This window comes from Pseudonaja textilis, chromosome Z (assembly GCF_049901715.1).
Source record: "Pseudonaja textilis isolate UNSWEBS1 chromosome Z, rPseTex1.2, whole genome shotgun sequence".
Classification (NCBI taxonomy): domain Eukaryota; kingdom Metazoa; phylum Chordata; class Lepidosauria; order Squamata; family Elapidae; genus Pseudonaja; species Pseudonaja textilis.
The window spans coordinates 94,121,273-94,144,199 of record NC_142008.1 but is presented as its reverse complement, the minus strand read 5'-3'; the positions used below and the strand labels follow the sequence as shown (position 1 = coordinate 94,144,199).

The 22,927-nt window shown below is 38.0% G+C and overlaps 1 protein-coding gene across 1 annotated transcript in view; it reads right to left on the bottom strand.

The window, feature by feature from the left end:
* The window catches only part of CRHR1 (corticotropin releasing hormone receptor 1), a 95,375-nt gene extending 74,851 nt beyond the window's left edge, over positions 1-20,524 (bottom strand). Inside the window, exon 1 of the mRNA XM_087916482.1 lies at positions 20,486-20,524. Coding sequence (XP_087772608.1) covers positions 20,486-20,509 — 24 coding nt within the window. The 5' untranslated portion in view covers positions 20,510-20,524. The remainder of the gene's footprint in view (positions 1-20,485) is intronic.
* Between the last annotated feature and the right edge of the window lie 2,403 nt (positions 20,525-22,927).

Genomic DNA, 22,927 nt, shown 5'->3' with positions numbered 1-22,927 from the left:
TATTATACTAAGTGTTATAAATTTAGGGGAAAGAGATAAATGCGTCATACTCCAATCAGTGATTACAGGAGAAATTTTGTTTAATGAGAAAAGATAATAGACAGCTGGAAACTGGACAGACAAAGAATATAAGTATAAGGATTTGAACTGAGATGAGATAAATAAAATAAAACTAAGAAAGTTAAAAGAGGGGAGAAGCTATATAGAAAATGTAGAATGGCAATAAGATATGGAATGGTATATAAAATGAGCATGAATTTGAATTTGTGTCTGTACGAAGAGATGTAACCCGGGATCATGCTGCTTTCAAAAAAGATGTTTTATGTTTTTATGTTTTATGTTTTGTTTGTGTTTGTTTTTGAAAATCAATAAAATTTGTTAAAAAAAAGATGGAAGGCTATTTATTCTACCTTTTATTTTTTTAGATTTATAGCCCAAATTTCCTCAAGAAACTCAAGGTACTATGCATACTTTTGCTCCTCTATTTTTTTCTTTACAATAACCCTATGAAATAAAAATTGGTTGAAAAATGGCCTCAAATTATCTAGTGAACTTGGGGCTATTCCAATATCATGAGATAAAGGGTAAAGAGAAAAACAACCGATACTGTATTTGTGATGGGTTGTGAGGCTACATTACGTTCAACCATTATAATTTTTTTTTTTTTTTTGGAAGATATGGTGATAGGTAAATATCAGGAATCTGTTCAGAATTTAGCTTGAGCTGAACAAATTAATAGCCATTAAAGTGAGAAGTTGATGAAATCCTCTATATAGAGCCAGCAAAAAAAGGTAAAATTACCAAACATTTATAAAAGAAACAGAAGGGTTGGGTTTTTATTAATAGAAGTGATGTTATGGGTTATCAAGTGATGTCAATTCTAAGTCACCACATAGATCTTTTCTAGAATGATCTGTTCCCAACCTACCCTCAGGTCTTCTAGTGATGTACCTATGACTGCTGTAATTCAGGAGTTCCATCCCACTTTCTGCTGATTGTCCTCTTTTTCCCCTCTTTCCTTCCACCTTTGGTGGCATTCCTAAGAGAGGTAGGTCTTTGCCTACCTTTGCCTATCCAAAAATTATTTGAGCTGGTCCCTCAGGTGAGAACCAGGGTTTAATATATTCTATGAACCATTTGTTTGTTTTTTTGTCTGGTCTGGTTCTGCAATCCAACAAGACAGACATAGACTTCAGAGGATAATTAGGACTGCATAAAAAACAATTACTATCAACCTGCCTTTTATCAAGGACCTGCATACTGCACAAGTCAAAAAGAGGGCTGTGAAAATATTTACAGACCCATCACATCCTGGACATAAATTGTTTTAACTCCTACCCTCAAAACTAAGCTATAGGGCACTGCACACCAGAACTAGACACAAGAACAGTTTTTTCCCCAATGCCATCACTCCACTAAACAAATAGCTCCCTCAACACTGTCCAACTATTTACTAAGTCTGCATTACTATTACTATTAATCTTCTCATCATTCCTATCACTCATCTCCTCCCACTTGTGACTGTATGACTGTAACTTTGTTGCTTGTATCTTTACAATTTATATTGACTGTTTCCTAGTATGGTTTGATTGCTTATTTGTACCCTATGACTATCATTAAGTGTTGCACTTTATGATTCTTGATAAATGTATTTTTTCTTTTTATGTACACTGAGAGCATATGCACCAAGACAAATTCCTTGTGTGCCTAATCACACTTGGCCAATAAAGAATTCATCTATCCATCCATCCATCCATCCATCCATTTCTGAGTAACCATGGAATATTAAGTAGTCTTTTCCTCCGTGAAAGTTCAAAAATATACTTTTTCTATCCTGCTTTTACAAAGTCTTTTTTTTTTTGCTATGGGAAAAACTACTGCCTGTACAGTTCTCAACTGTATTAGTAGAGACACATTGCATCTCTTTTCCAAGGCCTCCATTGCTACTCTGCCAAGCAGTAATTTCCAATGTATTTCTTGGCTGCTGCTTTCTTTATGACAGTCAGTCCTAAAAGACAAAAATTCTCCATCACTTCAATATCCACACTGTCAGTTTAAACAAGGGTTGCTGTACTTATCATTAGATTGGTCTTAGTCTCTTCTTTTTTCATTGTGCTCCCTTGATTTTCATCAATAGAGTCTGCAAATCTCTCTCCCCTCCCCCTCTCTCTCACACACATCTACTGTTCTAAAAATACAGGTTCCAGGTATACTTGTAAAAGAAGAAACAGACGTCCTGCGATCTCTGAAACTTAAAATTATATTTATTGTACTTACTAAGCTTTCCTCAGCCTCTGCTGACATCATCAGAGTATTAAGCTACCATTACAGAGATCTCTGTCTTTATATATCATTAAACCATGTGTGATAGGCCCTTCCGACCACCTCCCATCTATAATTAGCTCTGTTGTTTTTGCTTCCACCTGTTGATCAAAGGAAGCTTATCTCTTGTTGTTTTTTCATCACTTGTCAGACCCACCCTTGAATGCTTATCTGTAGGAAGTGATGTTAACCTGCCAGCTGTTGCAATTTGTTGCTTTGCTCGTGACCTTGTGTTCAGCCCAGTTTGTTCCTCATTAGTTCTGTCTGTTATAACTTGAGGCAGCTCTGCTGGGCTCCTCTGTATTTGGACAGGCCTGGCTGTGCCTTCATAGGATGAATCCACATGCCCAGGGATGGGGCGGGGGGTGCCATTGGTCCCTGCTCCCAAATGGGAAGTGGTCTCTGCTTCTCCTGCAGGATCTTTCCTGGTGTCTCAGTGCTTGGTAGGCCGGTGGTAGTTCAATATGCCTATTGATAGAATTGCTGTTGGAAAACCAGACTTCTTTTAGAAGGCGCCCTCCTTTAGTAATATCATGGGCAACAACCTCAGCCTCTTGAAAACTGAATGTGTGATTATGCTCCTGCATATGTGCCCAGATCTGAGAACGCTGTTCTTTGCGCCGGACAGCCAGTTCATGTTTGTGTATTCTGGTCTGTAGCCACTTGGCCATTTCCCTTATGTAATTGTTTGCACAATCACTACAATTGATGTGGTAAACCACCAAAGATGTCTCCTCCTTGGGTAGTGTTTCTTTTGGGCACATCATTTTCATTCTTAGAGTTTGGTTTGGTTTGTACGCCACCTGGATTCCATGCCCCAGGAGAATGCGTGCAGCAGTTTCAGATATTCCCCGTTTATACAGGAACACTCTCCATGTAGCTGTTCCACTGGCACCATCAATGGATTGACGGGCCCTGGGTGTAGTACAGTTTCGGATGAAGTCCATGGAATAACCATTGAGCTTGGAGACCTGATAAAGATATGCCCGCTCCTTGACTTTGGCTATCAGTGTATTGCAATGAGTGTCTACCCTACCAAACAGTGCCCAAATACAACTGACTTTGTGTGCAACGGGGCTATTGCTCTCATTGTGTAGGATACAGTCCATGCTTGTGCCTTTTTTGGTACGGATCTGTGTCAAGACTCCCATCCGGGTTGTGGTTGACCAGCACATCCAGGAAGGCCAGTGTATTATTGGTCTCTTCCTCCAACGTAAACTGGATGTCTGGATATATGGAACTGAGGATGCTCATAAATTTGATCTTATCTCAATTGTTTAACAATGACAAATGTGTCATCAACATAACATGCCCAAAACCTGGGCTCGTAAATTTTCATTGCCTCATATTCCAATTTTTGGAGTACTGTCTCTGCTATCACTCCCGAGATAGGAGATCCCATAGGCGTCCCCTTTATCTGTTCATATTGGTGGTTGTCACATGTAAAATAGGTCCTAAGGCAGAAATTCAACAGGAGGAGGAGGTCATCTGTGTTAGGTTTTATGGGTCCTTTTCCAATAATAGTTCCTTTATAGTTAGGGCCGCCGTCCTGGGGGATGGACATAAACAATGACATTTGATGTCGTGTCACTGTTTACATCCATCCCCCTGGAGCTGGCGGCCCTAACTATACATACATACATACATACATATCCGAATTGTGTTATTATTATAGCACAGATTACTAATCCTCCTGTTTTAAAACTGTACATCTTCTTTCAGTCCAATTTCACAATATCTATTTGGCATATAGATTGAATAAATAAGGGGAGAATATTTGGCTTTGTCTCAGTCCTTGCCAGCCAAAAGCCAGTCTGTTTTTCTATGATTCAACCTGAACTGCATATATAGGTTTCTCATGAGAACAATGAGATGTTCTGTGATGACCATTTTCCTAAGCAGAGTCTACAGTTTGACACGGTTGGCATGAAAAACATATTGATTCCCTTTTGGTATTCTTTGGCTTGTGCAATTATCCAGTGGGCATCAGAAATAATGTCTCATGCTCCTTGGCCTTTTCTGAAATCAGCTTGAATATCTAGCATTTTCATACAGTGTTCTAATCTGTGTTGGATCATTGTAAGCGTTATTTAAACACTGGGAAATAAAAATAAACGCAGAGAGTTTATGATTAAAGGTTGAATACATTATAAAAGAGAATTATTTTTGTATTAATAGTAGCTATAATATTCAAAAGCCTTAGTTATATAAATTGTCTAAATGGGTCATATTGTAAGAGGGAATCCTGATTAACCATCCTGACATTTATACCATTATGAACACATTAAACACTATGATTGCCATAATGCTCCTTGAATTATGTGAAAGTGACAATGTTTAATCTCACATAATTATTTTATGAAACGTTGAATAAAATATAAAAAAGCTATTGTAGTTATATTACATTTTTAATCATCGAAAATAAAGGTATTGTGGAGCATGATTAAGTAGTTGGGATTTTTACTCTAATGATTTTTTTTGCAAGAGTTCAGTATAAAACAGCTCATGGTGTTATAAATTAGTGATTGAAATCCATAGGATAATATTACATATTACAAAATACATAGGACAATATTATTTGTGCTCAGTATGTAAACACTTGGGATTAAAATAAGAAATATAGTGAAGACAATTAATGTTGAATAATGATTTGCATAATACATATTGAACTGATGGGACACTTTGCCCTGGGCTGTTGCAATGAATCCTCATGATTTATTGATTTATTAATTTAGGCATGTTAAAAATGATTGCACAGAACTATCAAGTACTTTTCCTCCAACATATCAATCATATACAGGTAGTTTTTAGCTTAAATCTATTGTTTCAGTGACTGTTTGAACTTGCAAAGCGCTGAATTAAGGGGAGTTATGACTAGTTCTTGGAATTCTGACCATCACAGCATCCTCATGGTCATCTAATTGCAATTTAGGTACTCGTGTCCTGTTTGCAATTACATTAAATTAATTAAATTGCAATTTTGCAGCAAGTCTCAATCATGTTATTGTGATTTCCAATGTTCCCTGCTGGCTTTCCAAGCCAATGGGAAAAGTGGCAGGAAGCAGTCCTCAATGAATGATGACAGCCTGGATTGTTAGAATTGTTATCAATCAGTGACGTGATCGGATGACATTGTGTTTTATGACCACACCACTTAGCGACAGCAGTTCCAGTCTCAATTGCTATCATAAGCCAATGATTACTTGTACTGATCTTGCTTTTATTCTAAGCAGGTTGTAAAAAGGAGGGCTTCAGTAACATACCCAGTAGATATATAATATCCTGTGTCTCATCCATTGCATCCTTTGGAGTACATTCCATTATATCCTCACATCAGCCTTTAAGGTAAGAGGAAACGACTGATCCTAAGGCAGCTAGGTATTTCTAGCTCAAGAGTTTTCACCTCTAACACTCTATGCCATCTAGATGTCTTCCAGAAATATTGGATTTCAACTACTATCAAGCCAGGTTGATAACACATCATCCTTCCATTGGGGGGCCCTATACCAGATTGGAGAAGATGCCTTTAGCCATTGTTCAATGTTTTCCCCTAAGATAAAGCACATGCCTTTCAGTGTTCATTATGGATGAAATCCAAAACAGAAACATTGCTACATAAATTACCAGTTGCTGAAGAAAAGCAGAAGGATGAGGGAGGTGGAATTTAGGTTCACTGCAATTAATGTAATTTTTGAACACAACTTTAAAATGACTTTACATATTGTAAAACAAATTACATCATAAAAAATTTAATAAGCTGTCCTTCTGGCTTATGTTTTCTCTCTTGATACCCTTTCCTTGATACCAATATCTGACCAACAGCTGAAGAAGGCAAGCTTGAGTTCTGGCTGCTTTGGTGCATCACATATTGCATCCACAATAAAGGCATGGACTGTGGATTTCACTCTTTGTGCAGTAACCATGTCTATGGAGCCTCAGTGGCACGGTGGTTAGAGTGCAGTACTGCAAGTGACTCCTACTGCAATTTGGCAGATCAAATCCCACCAGGCTCAAGGTTGACTCAGCCTTCCATCCTTCCGAGGTGAGTAAAATGAGGACCCAGATTGTGGGGGACAATATGCTGATTCTGTAAACTGCTTTGAAAGGCTTGTAAAGCACTATAAAGTGGTATATAAGTCTAAGTGCTAATGCTATATACCCCTCGGGTTGTGCATTTAAGATCTGCAATATCTGAGAGCCTGGAAAAAAAGGCCTGTCTTCCATCTTTAAAAGACCCAGGTGTAAGGATACAAAGATTCACAGCTGACCTAAAGACTTCAAGGTCTGGAACAAGATCTAGTTTGTGTTCTAGGAAAAACTGTGGTGGCTGTAGAGATTCTTAGATCAGTGGAATTTGCCAACCATCCTGCAAGGCTTCATTTTTGAAATTACTGCCATTGCTGTGTTCAGCTTAGGGAAGCAACAGCTGTGCCTCTTTGTGAGTGTGAGAGAAATACCCTCTAATGAGAAAAGCAAGATTTTATCTCTAGAAAGAAAGCTAGACAACATTCCTAAGGACTTTCTGAAATCCTTAGTGCTTCATAGTGCTGCTAGCAGAAAAAAAAGACTTTAGGGCAGAAGTCAGTAGTGTCAACAAATCAAGAAGAAACAACTCTACCTTTTTAAAAAAAATGAATGTTGTGCATGTACCCTCTTGAGCTTTTTGCTCCTTTATAGATGCACCTGGCAGAAGTCCAATATCCTATTCAGCAAAATGAGCAGGAGGGAACTTAACAAAAGCAGGACTACCTTGCAACATTTTGGAATAAAATAAACCCTATCTCAGGAACATTCTCCCCAGCCTAGCCTCAAATCCTAGAACCAAACCTATCTGTGTTTTTGGCCTTCTGTTCAGAAACATTTTCTATAATCTCTGATATATGGAAATATATTGTAACAGTTTTAGTGTTAAGGGGCACACTCTAGAATTAGCTTTACACATTTCTTTTGGCTTAATGCAATATGTGAACATAGCCATTGTGGGTTATTCAGTGGAAACCATGACTTAATGATATCATCAGTACAGTGGTCCAGTCAACTGTGGCTTTAAATGCAAAGTATGAAGCCACCATTTGTTGCTTAACAAATCATGGTTAAAATCAAAATATGGCACAGAATATGAATACACTCAAAATCCTGCTTTTCTTCATTTTATATGCCCCAAATGAGCTCTGGCACTATTTGGAGTTGAACTTTAGTTCAATAAACCTTGAGATAATGGTGGCATACAACTCATAGTCATCTGAAGCATGGTTTACTAATTAACCCTTTTGACTGGATCTGCACATTGAACCATAAAGTAATCATAGTGGCCATGTTCACTAGGCGAAGACAAACCAACTTGACATTTTAGCTTTGCAGAGCTGTTCAAATCCAACCAATGCCTTACTTCCAACATTTTAAAAATTACCAAAGAAGAAAAGCTCTAATAGATTAAATTACCTCCATCACTGACCCCTATTTATATTCTTGATACTTTTATCACCTGATTATAGCAATTAAGGGCAATAATGAGATCAGGCTGAACAAATGTGGACCATACAAATAATGATCAACTCATATCTTTGGAGTCACGTGCATTGTGTGGGAAGTCACTAACTAATTAGAGCAATTCGGAACAAAAAAAAATCAGACTCTCTTCTTGAGTATGAAGCCATTTTGCTGACCCACTGCTTAATTAATTCTTGCACATAAAGATGCTTTGTTGCACCATCCACACTTTTAGATTAGAGTTGGTATTTTTATCCACTTATCAGGTCCCTTCCAAGAACCCAAGTAGGGTGGATATTGTTGTTTGAATTTAGATACTGAGTCGAAGAAATTATCACTAGATATAAACTGCTCCAACTAAAGCTGCCTTTTGCACTTGACTGATGATTTTATCAATGCTGGTGGAGTTTAAGGGGTACTCCAAATGTTTTGTGATTGCACCCAAAGCACCTATTACTATTGGCATTATTTTTGCTTTTTTTTGCCATGGTCTTTCTACTTCTACTTGAGCTATTTGTATTTTGTGATTTTCTTCAGTTATTTCTTTTCTGTTTTGCTGTTTCCAGACAGTATGATATACAGTAACTAGACTTTTTTTGTCTTTATTAACAGTTGTTAATCCTGAGTATTATGTGGCAGGTGCTTGACTGTTTGAATTCTAAAGTCCCTATTATTATATCCCTGTGTTTTAAGATAGCTAAATTCTGTTCTGCTTTGGCATTTTTATTTAAAATAATATGATATTGGTTGGTAGGAAACATCTTTAGTTTGAAAGAGAACCTAACATTTTAATTTATATTCTACTTTTTCTGTGGCTAGGGGTGGTAATTTTCTAAGTTATGCATGCTTTTTGACTAAAAACTAAAAATCCTAACATACACTTCCACATATATTTAATGTATAAATATACAGGCAATAAATTTGATATATTTTGCCTCAACTTAGAAAAGTGGAATAATTATAGGCTTTCTCAATATATGTAGTAACTTCAACAATGTACCTGGAATTTGAAAGTGTTTGTACAACAGATTCTCAAATCCAATAACCTCCAGATGTGTTAGATTTCAAATCCTACCTTTTCAAGTCAACATGGACAGTTGTACTCTTTAAAAAAATCTGAAGAACAAACCACCTTGCCATAAGGTAATTGCATCTTGCTCCATGTAGGCTGATGCAATATTCTGGTGAATTCAAAGTTTTATACATTGGCTGAAATTTGGTTGATTAACAAAAACATTCTCTAACACATTTTAGAAATGTTTGTCATGGACCAATGTGTCTGATAAAATCCTATGGTGGAGTCTGATTTTGAAAAATTAAACAAGGTCAGATCTGTTCATGTTTTACCAAATTACCATATTAAAAATTCACAACTGATATAAATTAAAAAAAACAATGGTATTTGATATACATTTTGTAAGATTTCATGTTTCAAAACAATGAAGAGTTCATTCATGCATTCATTCAAGTATTTCTGTACTCTTCTATTTGAAGGTTGCTCTGATGCTGCCAACAAGTTCAAAGTCTTTTAACTTTATGAAACATCATATACAAATCTGGAATTTCCATCTCAGGATTTGTGTTTGAATTGCAAATTGTGTTTTCCAAAACTAAATCTAGAAGAAAATAATTCTGATTGTTTCCTATGCTATATCTGTGGACATAAAACCAAACCAGATTTTATATCACATATACAACCTACTAATGAAAATATCAGTTATATGCCTGCCTAGCTTTCTGTACAATATTTGGCATTTTGACATACCTGGATATTTATGTAGCATTTATGTTGGATTGTCATTTCATATGAGAATGGAGTCCAAATGCTTATTTACCTAATTACCAGTTTAAAAATCAATGTGATAGTCTAGGTGATACTTCCAAGTGATTTAGGAAGAGCAAGAGTTTCTCTTGGCTAAATGGCACAGGCAAATAATGTCTTGTGTGGGAAATTACCTTGCTTCATCTAAATTATGCACAGAGCTTGTTTAACAACAATGGCATTAATTCTCCACCCCCCATACACACATACACCAAGGAATACTAATGTGATCAACAGTCCATACTTTAAGTTTGCAATTAATCACATCAATTACGTTTAGTCGTGTGGGCTTTTAAAAAAAAAACATAATTTAACAACAGGTTCTCTGCCCTAATGATTTCTTCCAGCAACCAGTTCACCAAACTGCTCAGAAAGTTAATAACCAGTTCTCCCGAACTGGTGCGAACTGACTGAATCCCACCACTGTACTATGGGGTCAGTAAATACTAATGTTTACTGGAAAGAAGTGCTTACAAATGAAGGGGGTATAACAGTATTGTACTTCTTCATAAAACTGCAAGAAAATATTTGAATATTTTACAATTACATATATACACATGAACACACACTTGTGTTTATATTTGTTTCTTGAATTTTGCAACAAGACAAGAAAAATATATATGTCTTGGGAATAAGTATAATATATATAATAAAGGACCTGCCCTTCCCCACCTCCAACCTCACCTTCAATCACCCTGGGTCCCTGGCATGGTCCCAAAGCTAATTGCAAGCCTTGGCTACCTCCAAAAATGACTCACACCTACTCTATAAAACTTTAATATAGGCTTGCTTGAACATAAACCTGCCTGAGTGATATAATTAGATCCATAGAAGAAGAGAAGCATTAAATTAATCACGACTTTCCTGGTTAAACTCAGCTCCAAGATTTCATTCAAATGAATCTGTGATTTGTAACAAATCAGAGTTGAGAAAGATCAATTTTGATGAAGCTTTATGTAAATATATTTAAATGCAATTAATTTTTAAAAATGTAAATAGCAACTGGATTTTAGCAGTAGCAAGAACTACCTGGGATGAGGATGTATTTTATTCCCTAATTCATGATCACAATGATAAAGCTTTTCTACAAGTTCCTTGGCCCTCTGGAAAAACCACTCATCCCAGAAACTGGACCACTTTAGGAAAACTGCTAAAATTTGTTTTTTTTTTCAGGCAAGCTTCTAGAAATTATTTTGTACTTTCTGGTTGCTTCAATTTTGATTTTCATGTATATTTTAATCTTAATTTGCTGTATCTGGAATTTGGATTATGTTATTTTACTATATGTTACCAAGCACCTTGAGTTTTTATAACAGGCAATACACAAATACTGAGAATAAATCAATCAATTCTCCCCCTTTCCCATTATTTGCACTCTTTTCAACCCCAAAAAGTAGGTATAGGAAAGTCATTCAGATTGTATTTACAAAGGGGAAAAGGTTAAACCTGACTTCTCCATCCCCTGTACTTTGCAGCTGTTCTGCAGCTGAGACAGATCCCTTCTCACCCACCCACCCCTCCCCTTTACTGATTTAAATTTACAATCGTGCAGCAGGAGACTCAGCTGTTTTACAAGTAAGCTTGCTCAAAAAAACATAAAGATAATACTCTCATTAGTAAAATATGGAAATGTCAAAAGAGAATAGGCATGAATCTTTCAAAACCATGAAAAAGTTGCATTAAGAAGCAAGATATTACATCTTTGATGGCAGAGTGGATGTTATGTGTGTCTCTGATTATTTGTAAGTAGGCTGCAAGCACGTAGATGCCACCAGGAAAAATGAGGCGGAGACAAATCACTTGTTTTGTCCAGTTACTCATTCCCATTCTCTCTCTTGGTCAGCGTTTCTGCTAAACTGCACTTGCCACCTGCAGCTGAAAAAGAGAGAGGCAAGTTTGGCAAGCTACTTCCTGCCTCTCCATCAATAAGTTGGATCAGAAGATTGTAAAAAAAGATGCCCCTGTGACCCCCAAATCTTGAAAATAGTAAGCCTCCTTTAGCATAGGCTGTTTTTTCTTTTTTTAAAAAACAGTCCCTGAGGATTTTACTCCACTTGTTGTTGCTGACAATAGGGGGTGGTGAATATCTCCATTTCAAGGTCATTGATCCAACACTGTCTGAAGACATTTTCACAGTCATGTGGCCAGCATGACATCATGGAGTGCTGTTACCTTCCCAACACAGTGGTACCTATTTATCTAGTTGCATTTGCATGCTTTTGAATGGCTGGGTTGGCAGATCTGGGAAGAGGACGGGAGCTCACTTTGTTTCATGATGCTCAGGTCTCAAATCTGGGTTGCCAACTTTTCAGCCATCAATATCAGCATCTTAACCTCTGAACCGCCATGCACAGGCTGTAAGGACAACAGAAAGTGAATGGATAAAATTTTGCCTCCTCATTCCTGCCATTGCTGGTCTGTTCCAAAAGGACAATTGAATGAGTGGTTCCAACATTCTAGTGGAGCATTGATAAGAAGAACCTTAGGGAACCAACTGGTAATTTCTTAGGCAAGTGACTCCAAGATGATGTTGCCCCTGAGTCTATTTTTCTGATATCTATTCCAGTAGGGATATCAGCCACTGTTTTCCCCTTATGGAAATCTCTCTCCCCCAAGGGCCAAATTAGGCTTCACAGCAGCAGTTTATCCCATTCACACAAAAATGGGGGTACATGGGTGAGAAGAGCTAAGTTCTCTCTTTCTGGGCAAATTCTCAAATGTAGCTTGCCAGAGATGTGTTAATCGCAGCAGCTAGGCAAATCAGCAGTGTGCTTTGGTGAAAATCTGTTCTTTTAGCGTCCCCATCATCAGAAGCAATCCAGAGTTAAGGGCCTAAATTGGAAATGAGTCTTTTTCAACCTAACGTATTCCACACAGGAAAGGTGTTACAAGGTGACTTTTGTACAGCAATGTTAAAAGCATCCATTTAAAAAAAAAACTTTAAAATATACCACGAGCTGTCAAAACAGACTCTGCCATGGTAGTAAAGAACAGAATAAACTGCGACCTATTGGTCTAAGCTAGAAAAATTAATAAAATCTTCCTACTGGGACAGCTTGGCAAGAAGGAAGGTGCTCTGGCTATATCTCTGGGAATGCTAATAACCAGAAGACCATCCTGTAAATATCCCACTTCTAAAAGTTGAAGCACTGTATGAATGAATACTACCTTATCCCACCCCTCCACTTGGAATGGGGAAATAATTATCCGGTAGTCTATTGTTCATAATTCCCAACCATCACTAACATTGAACATACTGCTAGGAATCTAATGCATCCGGAGGGCATCAGTTAAAAAGAAGTTGGTTTTAAATTGATAACATTAATAATTACACCTATCCAAAATCTTCAACCCATGTGCCTTACAACACGTAAGGAAGCAGGTAAAGCATAGAAAGACCGATTCTGAATTAGTAAAGCAGCCACATCATTTGCAAGACATGCTCTGTTTCCATATCTGTGTGCATGCACAGCCATTTTTCATCAGTTACAAAGGCAGCCAAAAACAGTTTCCAAAGCAGCTACGAATCTGACAAATTACACAGCAGTTTTCACAATTTGAAAAGAGGTTCTTCATGCATACTTATTTCTTTGTTTTCTATATTTCTATATCAATTCTTTGGTAAAGTTACTAACAAGAAAAGAACATCACCCACTTACTACTACACTGACCAACAAATCTGTGTTTTGTCCTTCTCTGTGTAGTTGATGTCACCATCATTTTTATTTTTCAAGTGAGTAGAGGATGAGCTTTCAAGGTCTTCCCTTTCATTGCAGGGGTTGGATAAGCTTACCAACTTTAAAGAAACTAAATTTATGGAATTCTTCTTGAAAACTTATAATATCAACATCCAACTAACTATTACATTTAAACATCTAGGAAGCCTTTTGCTAGCTTTAGTGGCCTGGATTAAACAAATGAGATCTTCTATGCAAGTTCAACATATGACAAGCACTATTCTTTTATTTGTTACCTACTGTGATAAGAAATCTGGGTTCTCATTTTACTGACCTTGGAGGGATGAAAGGCTGAGCCAACCTTGAGCCACTCAGGAAAGTCGAGGGATTTCTGCTCTAGCTCACATAAATCTGCAATTATTAGAGCATTACCCCTTTAGAAGCAGTTCAGTCGAAGTGCTAAGGGCCCTAATTTGTGTGCCAAGGTGTGTGCCTAAGTCTTTATTAAAACCAGAAATAGGCTTTACTAGGAATCCAATTTTGTTCTCTTTTAGTTCAATCTAATCTTCTCTGAAAGTCCTTTAGCAGCCCTGGCTCTATGAGATAGCTATTCACTTCACCGCTTCCTGGAATAAAGTATAACTTCTGGATTTTCCATGCAATTTCCACTGATCTCACAAGGCTGTGAGAAAGTTGTATTGGAAGAAAAACAGTGGCTTCTAAACTCAGGTTTATAAAAGGACCTAAGCTTTATTTACTCCAAAAATTTGTTACATAGACATTCAGACTGACCAAATATTTTATCACTATGTGCTCAACACAGAAAAGCCTTTAAATTAGGCAGACACAATGTTTTTCATTCAACTATTCTGGAAGAAAGATTCTAAGGCATACTGATACAAGACTGTATATTCATGTCCCTTGGAGAAATCGATAAGACATGTTTCTTTGCTGCCACTTTTATTCAAATTGGCATAAAAACTTAATTATGCTTCTTTTAACCTTCAGTCCCAGCAAAACAGATGCCAGTCTTATTTTCCTCCTTCTCATAGACCATTCCAAGATAACCTTCAAGACAATGATCAAATTTTGCTTAATCACTATTGCTATTTATCAAAAGATAGCTCATTTTTTTTCTATTTAAGATCTTACTGTTTCTCAGGGGGATATTTTAGAAATTCTGCTTTAGGATTTTTCAGTGTCAGTAACAACCTGTAACAGCTAATAAATCTATATCCATTCATTTATATCTCTTTATCAGAGCAACACTTACATTTTAATTCAGTTGTAACTATAATTTTAAGCATTTACTCCTTTTATTTTAAGTGATGAAGACACACAAATATTTAATGTTTCTAGTAATTTAGCATGTGCATTTTAGATTATTAAATATTATCAATGCACTTATTGTATTGGCCATCCCTTTTTATCCCAAGATCAACCTTCTTAGAGTCCACATATTATCTGCACGTTCTGGAGCTACAGTTTTCCTTAAAGGGGATGTGTTAACTCATGCTTTTGTGGTTGGATTGATAGCATAAAAAGTCCTTAGCAGTGTGTGGGCAACCAGGTTTTTCTGCTGTGCTGGACAAGTAGTGGGCTATTCTAGAAGTCCATTTACAAGTGTGGTTTCAAAGAACCCTGTCATTTTGCAGCTGGTATGGAGAAGTGATTGGATAAATTGGCACATTGATAACTTTCTTTTTTTTCCTTTTTAGGTACGTCAAGAAAAATACTGAGATTAGATACAGTTTGGACCAGCAGTTTCGGAAGGCAGACAGCTATAATAACCCTTTGGGCAAAGTTCATTCATGCATTCATTCTTTCTAATAGGGCAACCACAAAGAATTTCTGCAACGAAATATGTCCAATGCTCATGTTGATATATGTCTATGGAGATTCTCAGCCATCTCATGTCCCAATGGTGCTTTTTCAAGAGGCAACTGGACTTTCTGGTACTTTCTGGTACCAGAAAGTGCAGTTGCCTTTTGAAAAAACACCTTTGGGATCTTCATAGTGATAGGTGTATAAGAGGACTACCCTTCAGATTTTGTCTTCTGACTTATTTGTGCTAATCCCAAATCTCAGAAATAAGAAAAGTGCAGTTCAGGAATAACATTTGAAATCTATAGCTTTCTCTTTGAAACATCTCAGTTGCATAGAATTTGGCAATGAAAAGAGCTGATATATCTGTCCTTCACTGTTTCCTGTCTCCGGTTAACCTTAAGGAGTACAACAGATACATGTCTGTGAATGAATCAATATTTCACTAAAGACCTTGGTAATGAATCTAGTCACTGGATACAAACAAGCTATTCTGATAACTTCAATTTCTTCATTGCCCCTTATGAGAAAACATTGATCTGCCTTTCCAAGATGTGTAAGAATTTCTGAAAAATACATATATGTTTTAATATTGAAAAATAATACATAGCAACAGCAGCAGCAATTTTATAATGAAATCCCTGTTGCAGCCCACTGTTGGTTCCTTTTGACAGTTTAAACATAGGGTTTAAAGCTGTTAATCCTATCCCACTCCCAACAAGGTAAACAGGGGTGGGATTCTACAGGTTCACACCTATTCACTAGAAACGGTTAACATTCTAAGCAGTTCGGAGAACCAGTTGTTAGAAAAAATTACTGGCCTAATCCTGTAGGGAAGACAGGAAGGAAACATTCTGGTGTTGCTTACAGAAACTGCCTCTCCATTAACCCTTGTTACATTCTTGGCAGGACTAGACTTCCTGTCTCAGGAACTTCTCTGGAGTTATTTTTCCCCTCGTTTGCTGGTACTTTGCTTGTGTGGAGTGACCATTCAAAGTTACAATGGCACTGAAAAAAGTGACATGACCATTTTTCACACTTACGACTGTTGCAGCATCACCACAGTCATGAGAGGCCAGGCGAGGAGATGTGTGCCTCAATGCGAGTGATGTTGAGTTGGCCATGCCCAGCCAGTCACATGACCACCAAGCCATGCCCACCAACTAAGCCATGCCCACAGAACCAGTTGTTAACAAATTTGAATCCCACCCCTGAAAGTAAAGATGAGTGAGATGGAGGCTATGATGGTGAATTGTAGGTTAATTTCTACTGTGCTGTGCTGTGCAATGCTTAGCTTTTTTAAAAAAAATCATTGTCATTATCACCACCACTATCATACTAATACAAATCAGTTAAGCAGATGCATTGGTGGATCACCAGGAATTATGTTTTTCCTTTCAAATGATCACATCATTCCACCTTTGCAGTGGACACATATCCAGCAGCTTTCTTTGCTAAGAGACATTCATGAGCTTCTATGGTCACCCTTGTGCAATCTTCTAAACATGGAATTCTCTAGAAAAAGGAAATCTTTTGCAGGTGATAAAAATAGCTGCCATTATTAATTAGCATATATTAACGCCTATCTCAATTCAGAAGGAATTCATGTAGGGAAATGCTGCAGACTGTATTTGCACAAAGGATAATTGATGTATGCGGATTATGCAAAATACATTAATTCAAGTGTGCAAATGGGAAATTGCCATTTGAAACAGTGTTGAAGATAAGAGTTGCTGAAGCTTAAACTTGCCCGATTTGGATATTATTCCTACCACACCTCAAAAGTTCTGGAGCAGACTGTAATTAATCAGTACAACATTGTGCAAATGCTCAGAAAGCCTCTGGACATGCTCATAAGTACTTGTTAGTTCACAATTCCAGAATTGATCTTTCAAAAAAAGAAATGTTGTTAGAGATTATCCTTGGCAGAAATTAAATCTTGGAAGTCACTTATAATGGTTGGAAGCTATTGCCTAGGATCTCTTCCCATCACAACAGTGCTTGGAAGCTCTGTTCATATCCATGAAGCTTATTATATCCACCCTTCCCTATTATCATTGAAAACAAACCATTCCCAATACTGTATCCCAAACCTATTTAAGTAAGAGAAGAGATTTATATAACTATTGGAATCCTGGGACATGAATCCATTCTTCATAGTTGCCTTTCAACCAAAATGCAGCCAAAGATCCGGAAAAAATGCTATTGGTTCTGTCCATATTGCTCCAGATTCTAATAGTTACTATAATGGTGTGGGAGGAAGCCGACAGCATTTCTTCCAAATCGTAGGAAATTCCTTTTTAGAGAAATGCATTCTTTAACATTGCAATGGAGGATAGAGCAGAGTGAGAAACACTGAAAAAAAAAGCATTAGCTCATCTCACTTGTAGCTTTCCGGTTCATATTTAGGGATTACTTTCCTGTGACAAATTTTACCATCCACCAGTATGTTTGTTACCATGCTAATTTGAATTAACTGAATGAAATATGTGTTATCAGCCTTTTTATAGAAATATCCATTCTAATCTACAACAAGAGTGAAATCCTATTTTCAAACCACTCAGCACTGTGCTCATATGAATGTCACCAAATATAAGGAGCTGTCTTACACTGAATCAGACCAGTGATCATTGTAGCTTAGCAATATGGTGCCTGCAGACAATTCCTTTTGTGTGCATCAGGTTCTCTGTTCCACTGATTTTTTAAGATTATTTTGATTTTTAAAAAATAAATAGGGAGCCAGCATACTACAAAGGAAAATACCAGCCTCTGATAGCATATGTACTTATAGTAATGGCTTTGGGATTTCACAAAGGTCCCATGGAGACAGTAGAGAACATCATGCAGTTCTACAGTCTTGGCCCAAAGTAGATTCCTCCATTCCTCTTCTTTACTTACTGGTAGTGAGTCTTTCCCAATATACTTGAATAGGCTATAAACTTCTGCATGCAAGATGAATCTACCCTATTCTGCTATGTCCCTTCTTCCCTAAAACCTATTGAGGTTTGACTGTATTGTACTTTGAGGCTTGACATTTTAACATACCTTGTAGGATGCTGAAGAGAAAACCAAATTTCATAAAATGCACATTGTAGCCAGCAAAATGCATAACCAATCATTCTTTTGATTTCTGATTTTTCTTTCCAAAAAGATAACTTACCTGTGTCCAGATATCGTAGCATTTTAGATTTCCCCTCTGTGGCTAATTAGGTGAAGGGAAGAATTCAGAACATTACAGTGTTACAGTTTGTATAAGTTACAATATATGGAAGAGGTTAAATGCATGGATTTTTCCTTGAGCAATTATCAAATCATATTTAACATAATTGGTAATGTTGCTCTGTGATTATATTTCTGTTCAAAGTAAAATACAGAAATATCCAGTCTTCACTTCCCCACTAATCCAGAGGGGAATCTTCATGAGCATAAATAGAACACCCAATAACAAGCCAGGTATGGAACCTTGAAAATGACATTTTTATTGTAAGCAAAATATCCTGATCCTTTTAGTAATTCAGCTGAATAGAACTTTGGATGTTGCCAGTCCTGCACCACCAACCTTCTAAGTTTGCATCCAGCAAGTTGTCATGTGCAGGTTTTTCCCTCAATGCATGTGGACACAGAGAAATGAAGGACTAACAAATGAACTCTTGTCTTTCTTTCAAACAATTCTCATTGTGTGAAGGTTTGAATGTAAACTGTTCCTTGGAAGATGGATTTTTCAATGAACAGGACACCAGAGATGGTAGAATTTGGATACCAAATTAGCTGACTCACTAACATATTTTTTTTCCTTTCAAGACTCAAATGTGGGTCAGAGTTCTAGAGCAGGTTTTGTCTCAAAGTACCATGGCTATCATGGCTAATGTAGACTTTCTGCCTATTGTCCTATCTTGACAGAATCGTGTTCATCTAGAAGTATCCCAATTTGCAAACTAGAATGCTTGGATCTCTGGGAGTTGAAATCCCAACCCAACTGGGAAGCACAATTTAAGGGGGAAGGAATCTAAATGTGCATAGTATCTCTAGCAATGCCCTTTCTAGCTGGGTATTTAAACAAACTTGCAGTACCACGCTGCACCTGCTTTTCCATAACTTCTTCAAGCACTTCTTTTTTTTTTTTTTTTACAAGATGGTCTACCTTTAACTTTCCCAAAAATAGTTTCTCATTACTGAGTGAGTTATCACGGGAATAATAATAGTAAGCAAGCAGCCACCCAATATTGCCCCAAGTACTGCTGCTGACACCATCCACCTTATTTGCTCCCTCAGTCAAGGAAAATGATCTAAGGAGCTCTTCCCACAACAGTGGGCTGCCCATTGATAATTCCCACTTGGAGCTGACTTTCAGATTCACAAGCACCCATATGCAAGTGCAATGCATTCCCTGAAGGTCACATTTCTGAAAATCATTAGGAGAAAAGGACTCTTTTGGATTTCTCTGCATCTCTGCTATGTTTTAATGCCCAGTTGGCCCTGGATCTTATGCAGTAAGAAAGGGCTTAGTGCTGAGCTTCAACAGCCAAAGGCAACTTTATCAACAACACACTGGAAGAAGGCAGATATTTCTGCCTTGCAAAATGGAGCATCCAAACAGTTGACTGCAGATCCTTAGCTTCCTAATAGCTTTAGCCACACTTCTGTGTTCAATATCAGAAGCCTCGTATATCTAGCCAGGCAGAAAGTCTAATCTCTGCTGGCAATGATGAAGTGTGGAATGGTAGGGAATAGTTATCCCATATTACTTTCCCTTAATTCAAGAATTTGTCATGAGTACTATTTTGAATTTCCTCCCTCTTTCAATCAGAGGGTTGGTCTCACTCGGTAATAACACTTATCCAAAATTCAGGTATCAAAAGCTGGACTGGCATTTTTGAGGGGACTCCTACAGAAGGGATGGGAGATAGAAAAAGAAGGGAGGGAAGGAGAGATGGAACTGACCCTGGTGTATAACTATACACAATTGCTTTGTTTCCTCTCTCTTCACCCCACCCCCAGGAAAAGGTGAAAGACAAGAAGGGTGGACCGCAGTGTTAAAAGGCTGTCCTGGGGAAGCGGAGAACTGAATGGGGCCCGTCTCCTTTCAGAACTGCCCCGTGGTTTCCCTGCCACCCTTTTCTGGGGAGGAAAGGAATCTCTCTCATCCCAGGCATCCCAGGTGAAATCACCCCTTTTTGCCTCTCGCCGGCTTCCCCTTCTGTGCAGCCCCTTCCCTGAATCTTAGGACTGGAAAGTTGACTGATATGGCATGCACGAAGTCAGGCGTGGGTTGTGGGGTGCTCGAGCATCTCTCTCTCTCTCTCTCTCTCTCTGCTCCGGCCGGGTTCTCTGAGCACGATCCGCCTCTTACCTGCAGCATCCCCCGCGGTTCCATGGCTCTGCAGATCCTTCCCCCCTCGCTTCTTCTTCTCCGTCCGGCCACCGGGAATCTCCCGCAGCATTAGCAGGCTAAACTAGAAGCAAAGAAACGTCGCGGCGACAGCCTCCGCCTCCACTCGCCGCTTCTTGGGGAGGGTCGGTCTAAGGACAGCCTCCGGTCCCTTCATCCCCATCCCGCCCTGTCTAATAACCGAGATTGGGCGGTTGCTGCCATTTGAATGGCAGAACGTGACCCCCGCCTTCCCAAGTACGGGCTGAGGGTACTAGGAGGACATGGAGACGCCCCCATTTGACTTTGCTTCTTCAGACTTGGATCTCCTCAGATAAACTCTCTCTTTATCTCCCCCCATTGTCTCCTCTCCCCATCCCCTATTTAAGCTCAGCGTGGATTTTCCGTTACTGTGGAAGTGCTGTCTGCAGGGTTGCTTCCCTAATGTTCCTTGTGCTATATGTCTTCTCCACTTTTCATCTGTTATGAATTATGAGCTAGAATGTGATTTGAGGAAAGCATTTGGTGGATTTGGAGATCTGGAGTTCTCTTTGAGCAGAAGGGTTGCCTAATTCCATCCCTGCTGTGAGGTGGGCCTGAATGTGGAGGTCTCTGGAAGAGTTAGAACAAGAACTGGGTTTAAGTCATCAGCATCAATATGGCGTCAACTTATATGTCTAGAAGCCGGCCATCTATTTTCACTGTATCTAGCAGATCTTAGAATGAAAAGCAGGATGGACAGTCTTTTGCTGAGCTCAAAGGCCCCAATGAGCAGGACAATATTGCAAAGTAGATTGAAGCGGGTTTTTTTTTCTTGGTGAGAAAGTTATGTCGCTTGAAACTATATTGATCCTGTTATAGAATTTATATCCCTGCCTCCAAATGATGAGAAAAAAGTTCTTCCAGTGTTTAGTAGTCAAAAGTTTTGCTATTTCAAAAAGGAGACTTAACTCAGTTTTTTTTTTAAAAAGTAATTAAAACAATCAGTTTACTTTTGATTACCTGCTCCCCAAACAACTTGGACTTTAAGGGTTTCTAAACAGCATTGGATAAAGCTGCATCATTAGCCACTTAATAGCAGAAAGATGGTTAAGCAAACAGATGTTCTGCATCTTGAACCTAATATACTTTTGAGTAATTCTGTGTTTGTATCATTTAAATCTCTTGCTCTTTGTGAAGCTCTTCAAAAAGTAATGAAAGATGAACCAGCCTTTTCCCTTCCTCATTTGAACAGTCTTTAGATCTGCATTAGCATTAGTATTCTGCATTAATATTAGTAATCTCTCACCCATTCTGTTTCTCAGATTTTTGTATTTGTATATCTCATCTCAAGGAACAAATTTAGGAATGCAGAGTTTGTGGCTATCTAGAAGTAGAATATGGTCATTTCCCTGCTAAAGCAACTTCATAGCATCATTCAGCCATTGTACATAATACCTATGATGACTGATGGCTTTAAAAAAACACTATGTCAACACAGGACAAATTGTGTCAGCACCCCTTATTCTTGGCCAGGCTGGCAGTGCAACTGGAAGTTGTAGTTCAGCAACATCTGGTAAGCTACAAGTCAGATAACTGTAAACATGCTTCTGTTTATGTTTCTTATTGGAAGAAAGCAAACTCTGACCAAGGTTTCACACAACTTCAATATAGGGACTTCTCTTTTACCTAATTTGGTTCCCCAAATATGCTAAGACATTAGGCTTAGGACATTAGGACCCCACAAGACTTTTTAAAACATGCTAAGGGCATAGTCCTAAATGGATAAGGTGACTGCAAGGAGTAAATTGATGCATAAGTGCCTACAAGATTCAATGCATTCATTTTGCTTCTGGCCTCCACAAGGTCCACCAAAGGCAAAAAACAGGCAAATGTTTATGGCCCCATTTACTCTAAGTTGGATTGCTGGCAAGAAAAGTGGTGTTGGCAGGCTTCATTCATTGTTTTTGCTAGTTCTACACTAAATCCGAAGTCTGGATTAGTAAAGTTCAGTTTTTGTGTTTGTATAACAGGTTAGAGGTAGAGGTAGGTTTGTCCAAATAAATGTTATATTTGTTTAGCTCACAAACCAACCCTGTGAGGTGTCTAAGAGAGAACAATAGGCCCAAATTCCCCCAGCTGGTTTTCATGACTAGATTCAGAGTCTCTTGGTTCCTAGGTCAGTACTTTAATTATTAGACGAATCTGATTCTCAAATTGAACAACTAAATTAAACAATGGTTTGGAAGAAGAATAAACTATTTGAAAGAAGGAAAGAAAAATAAACCATGTTATGAATTGACATGATGGTCTCACCTTCAGAAGACAGAAGTTGGATTTCTACAACATAACTATTACATACTACCCAGCTGCATGTTGGCATGTATGAATACAGTTTGTGATTATGGTTATACAGCACAATTAAACCATATAGGAGATTTACAC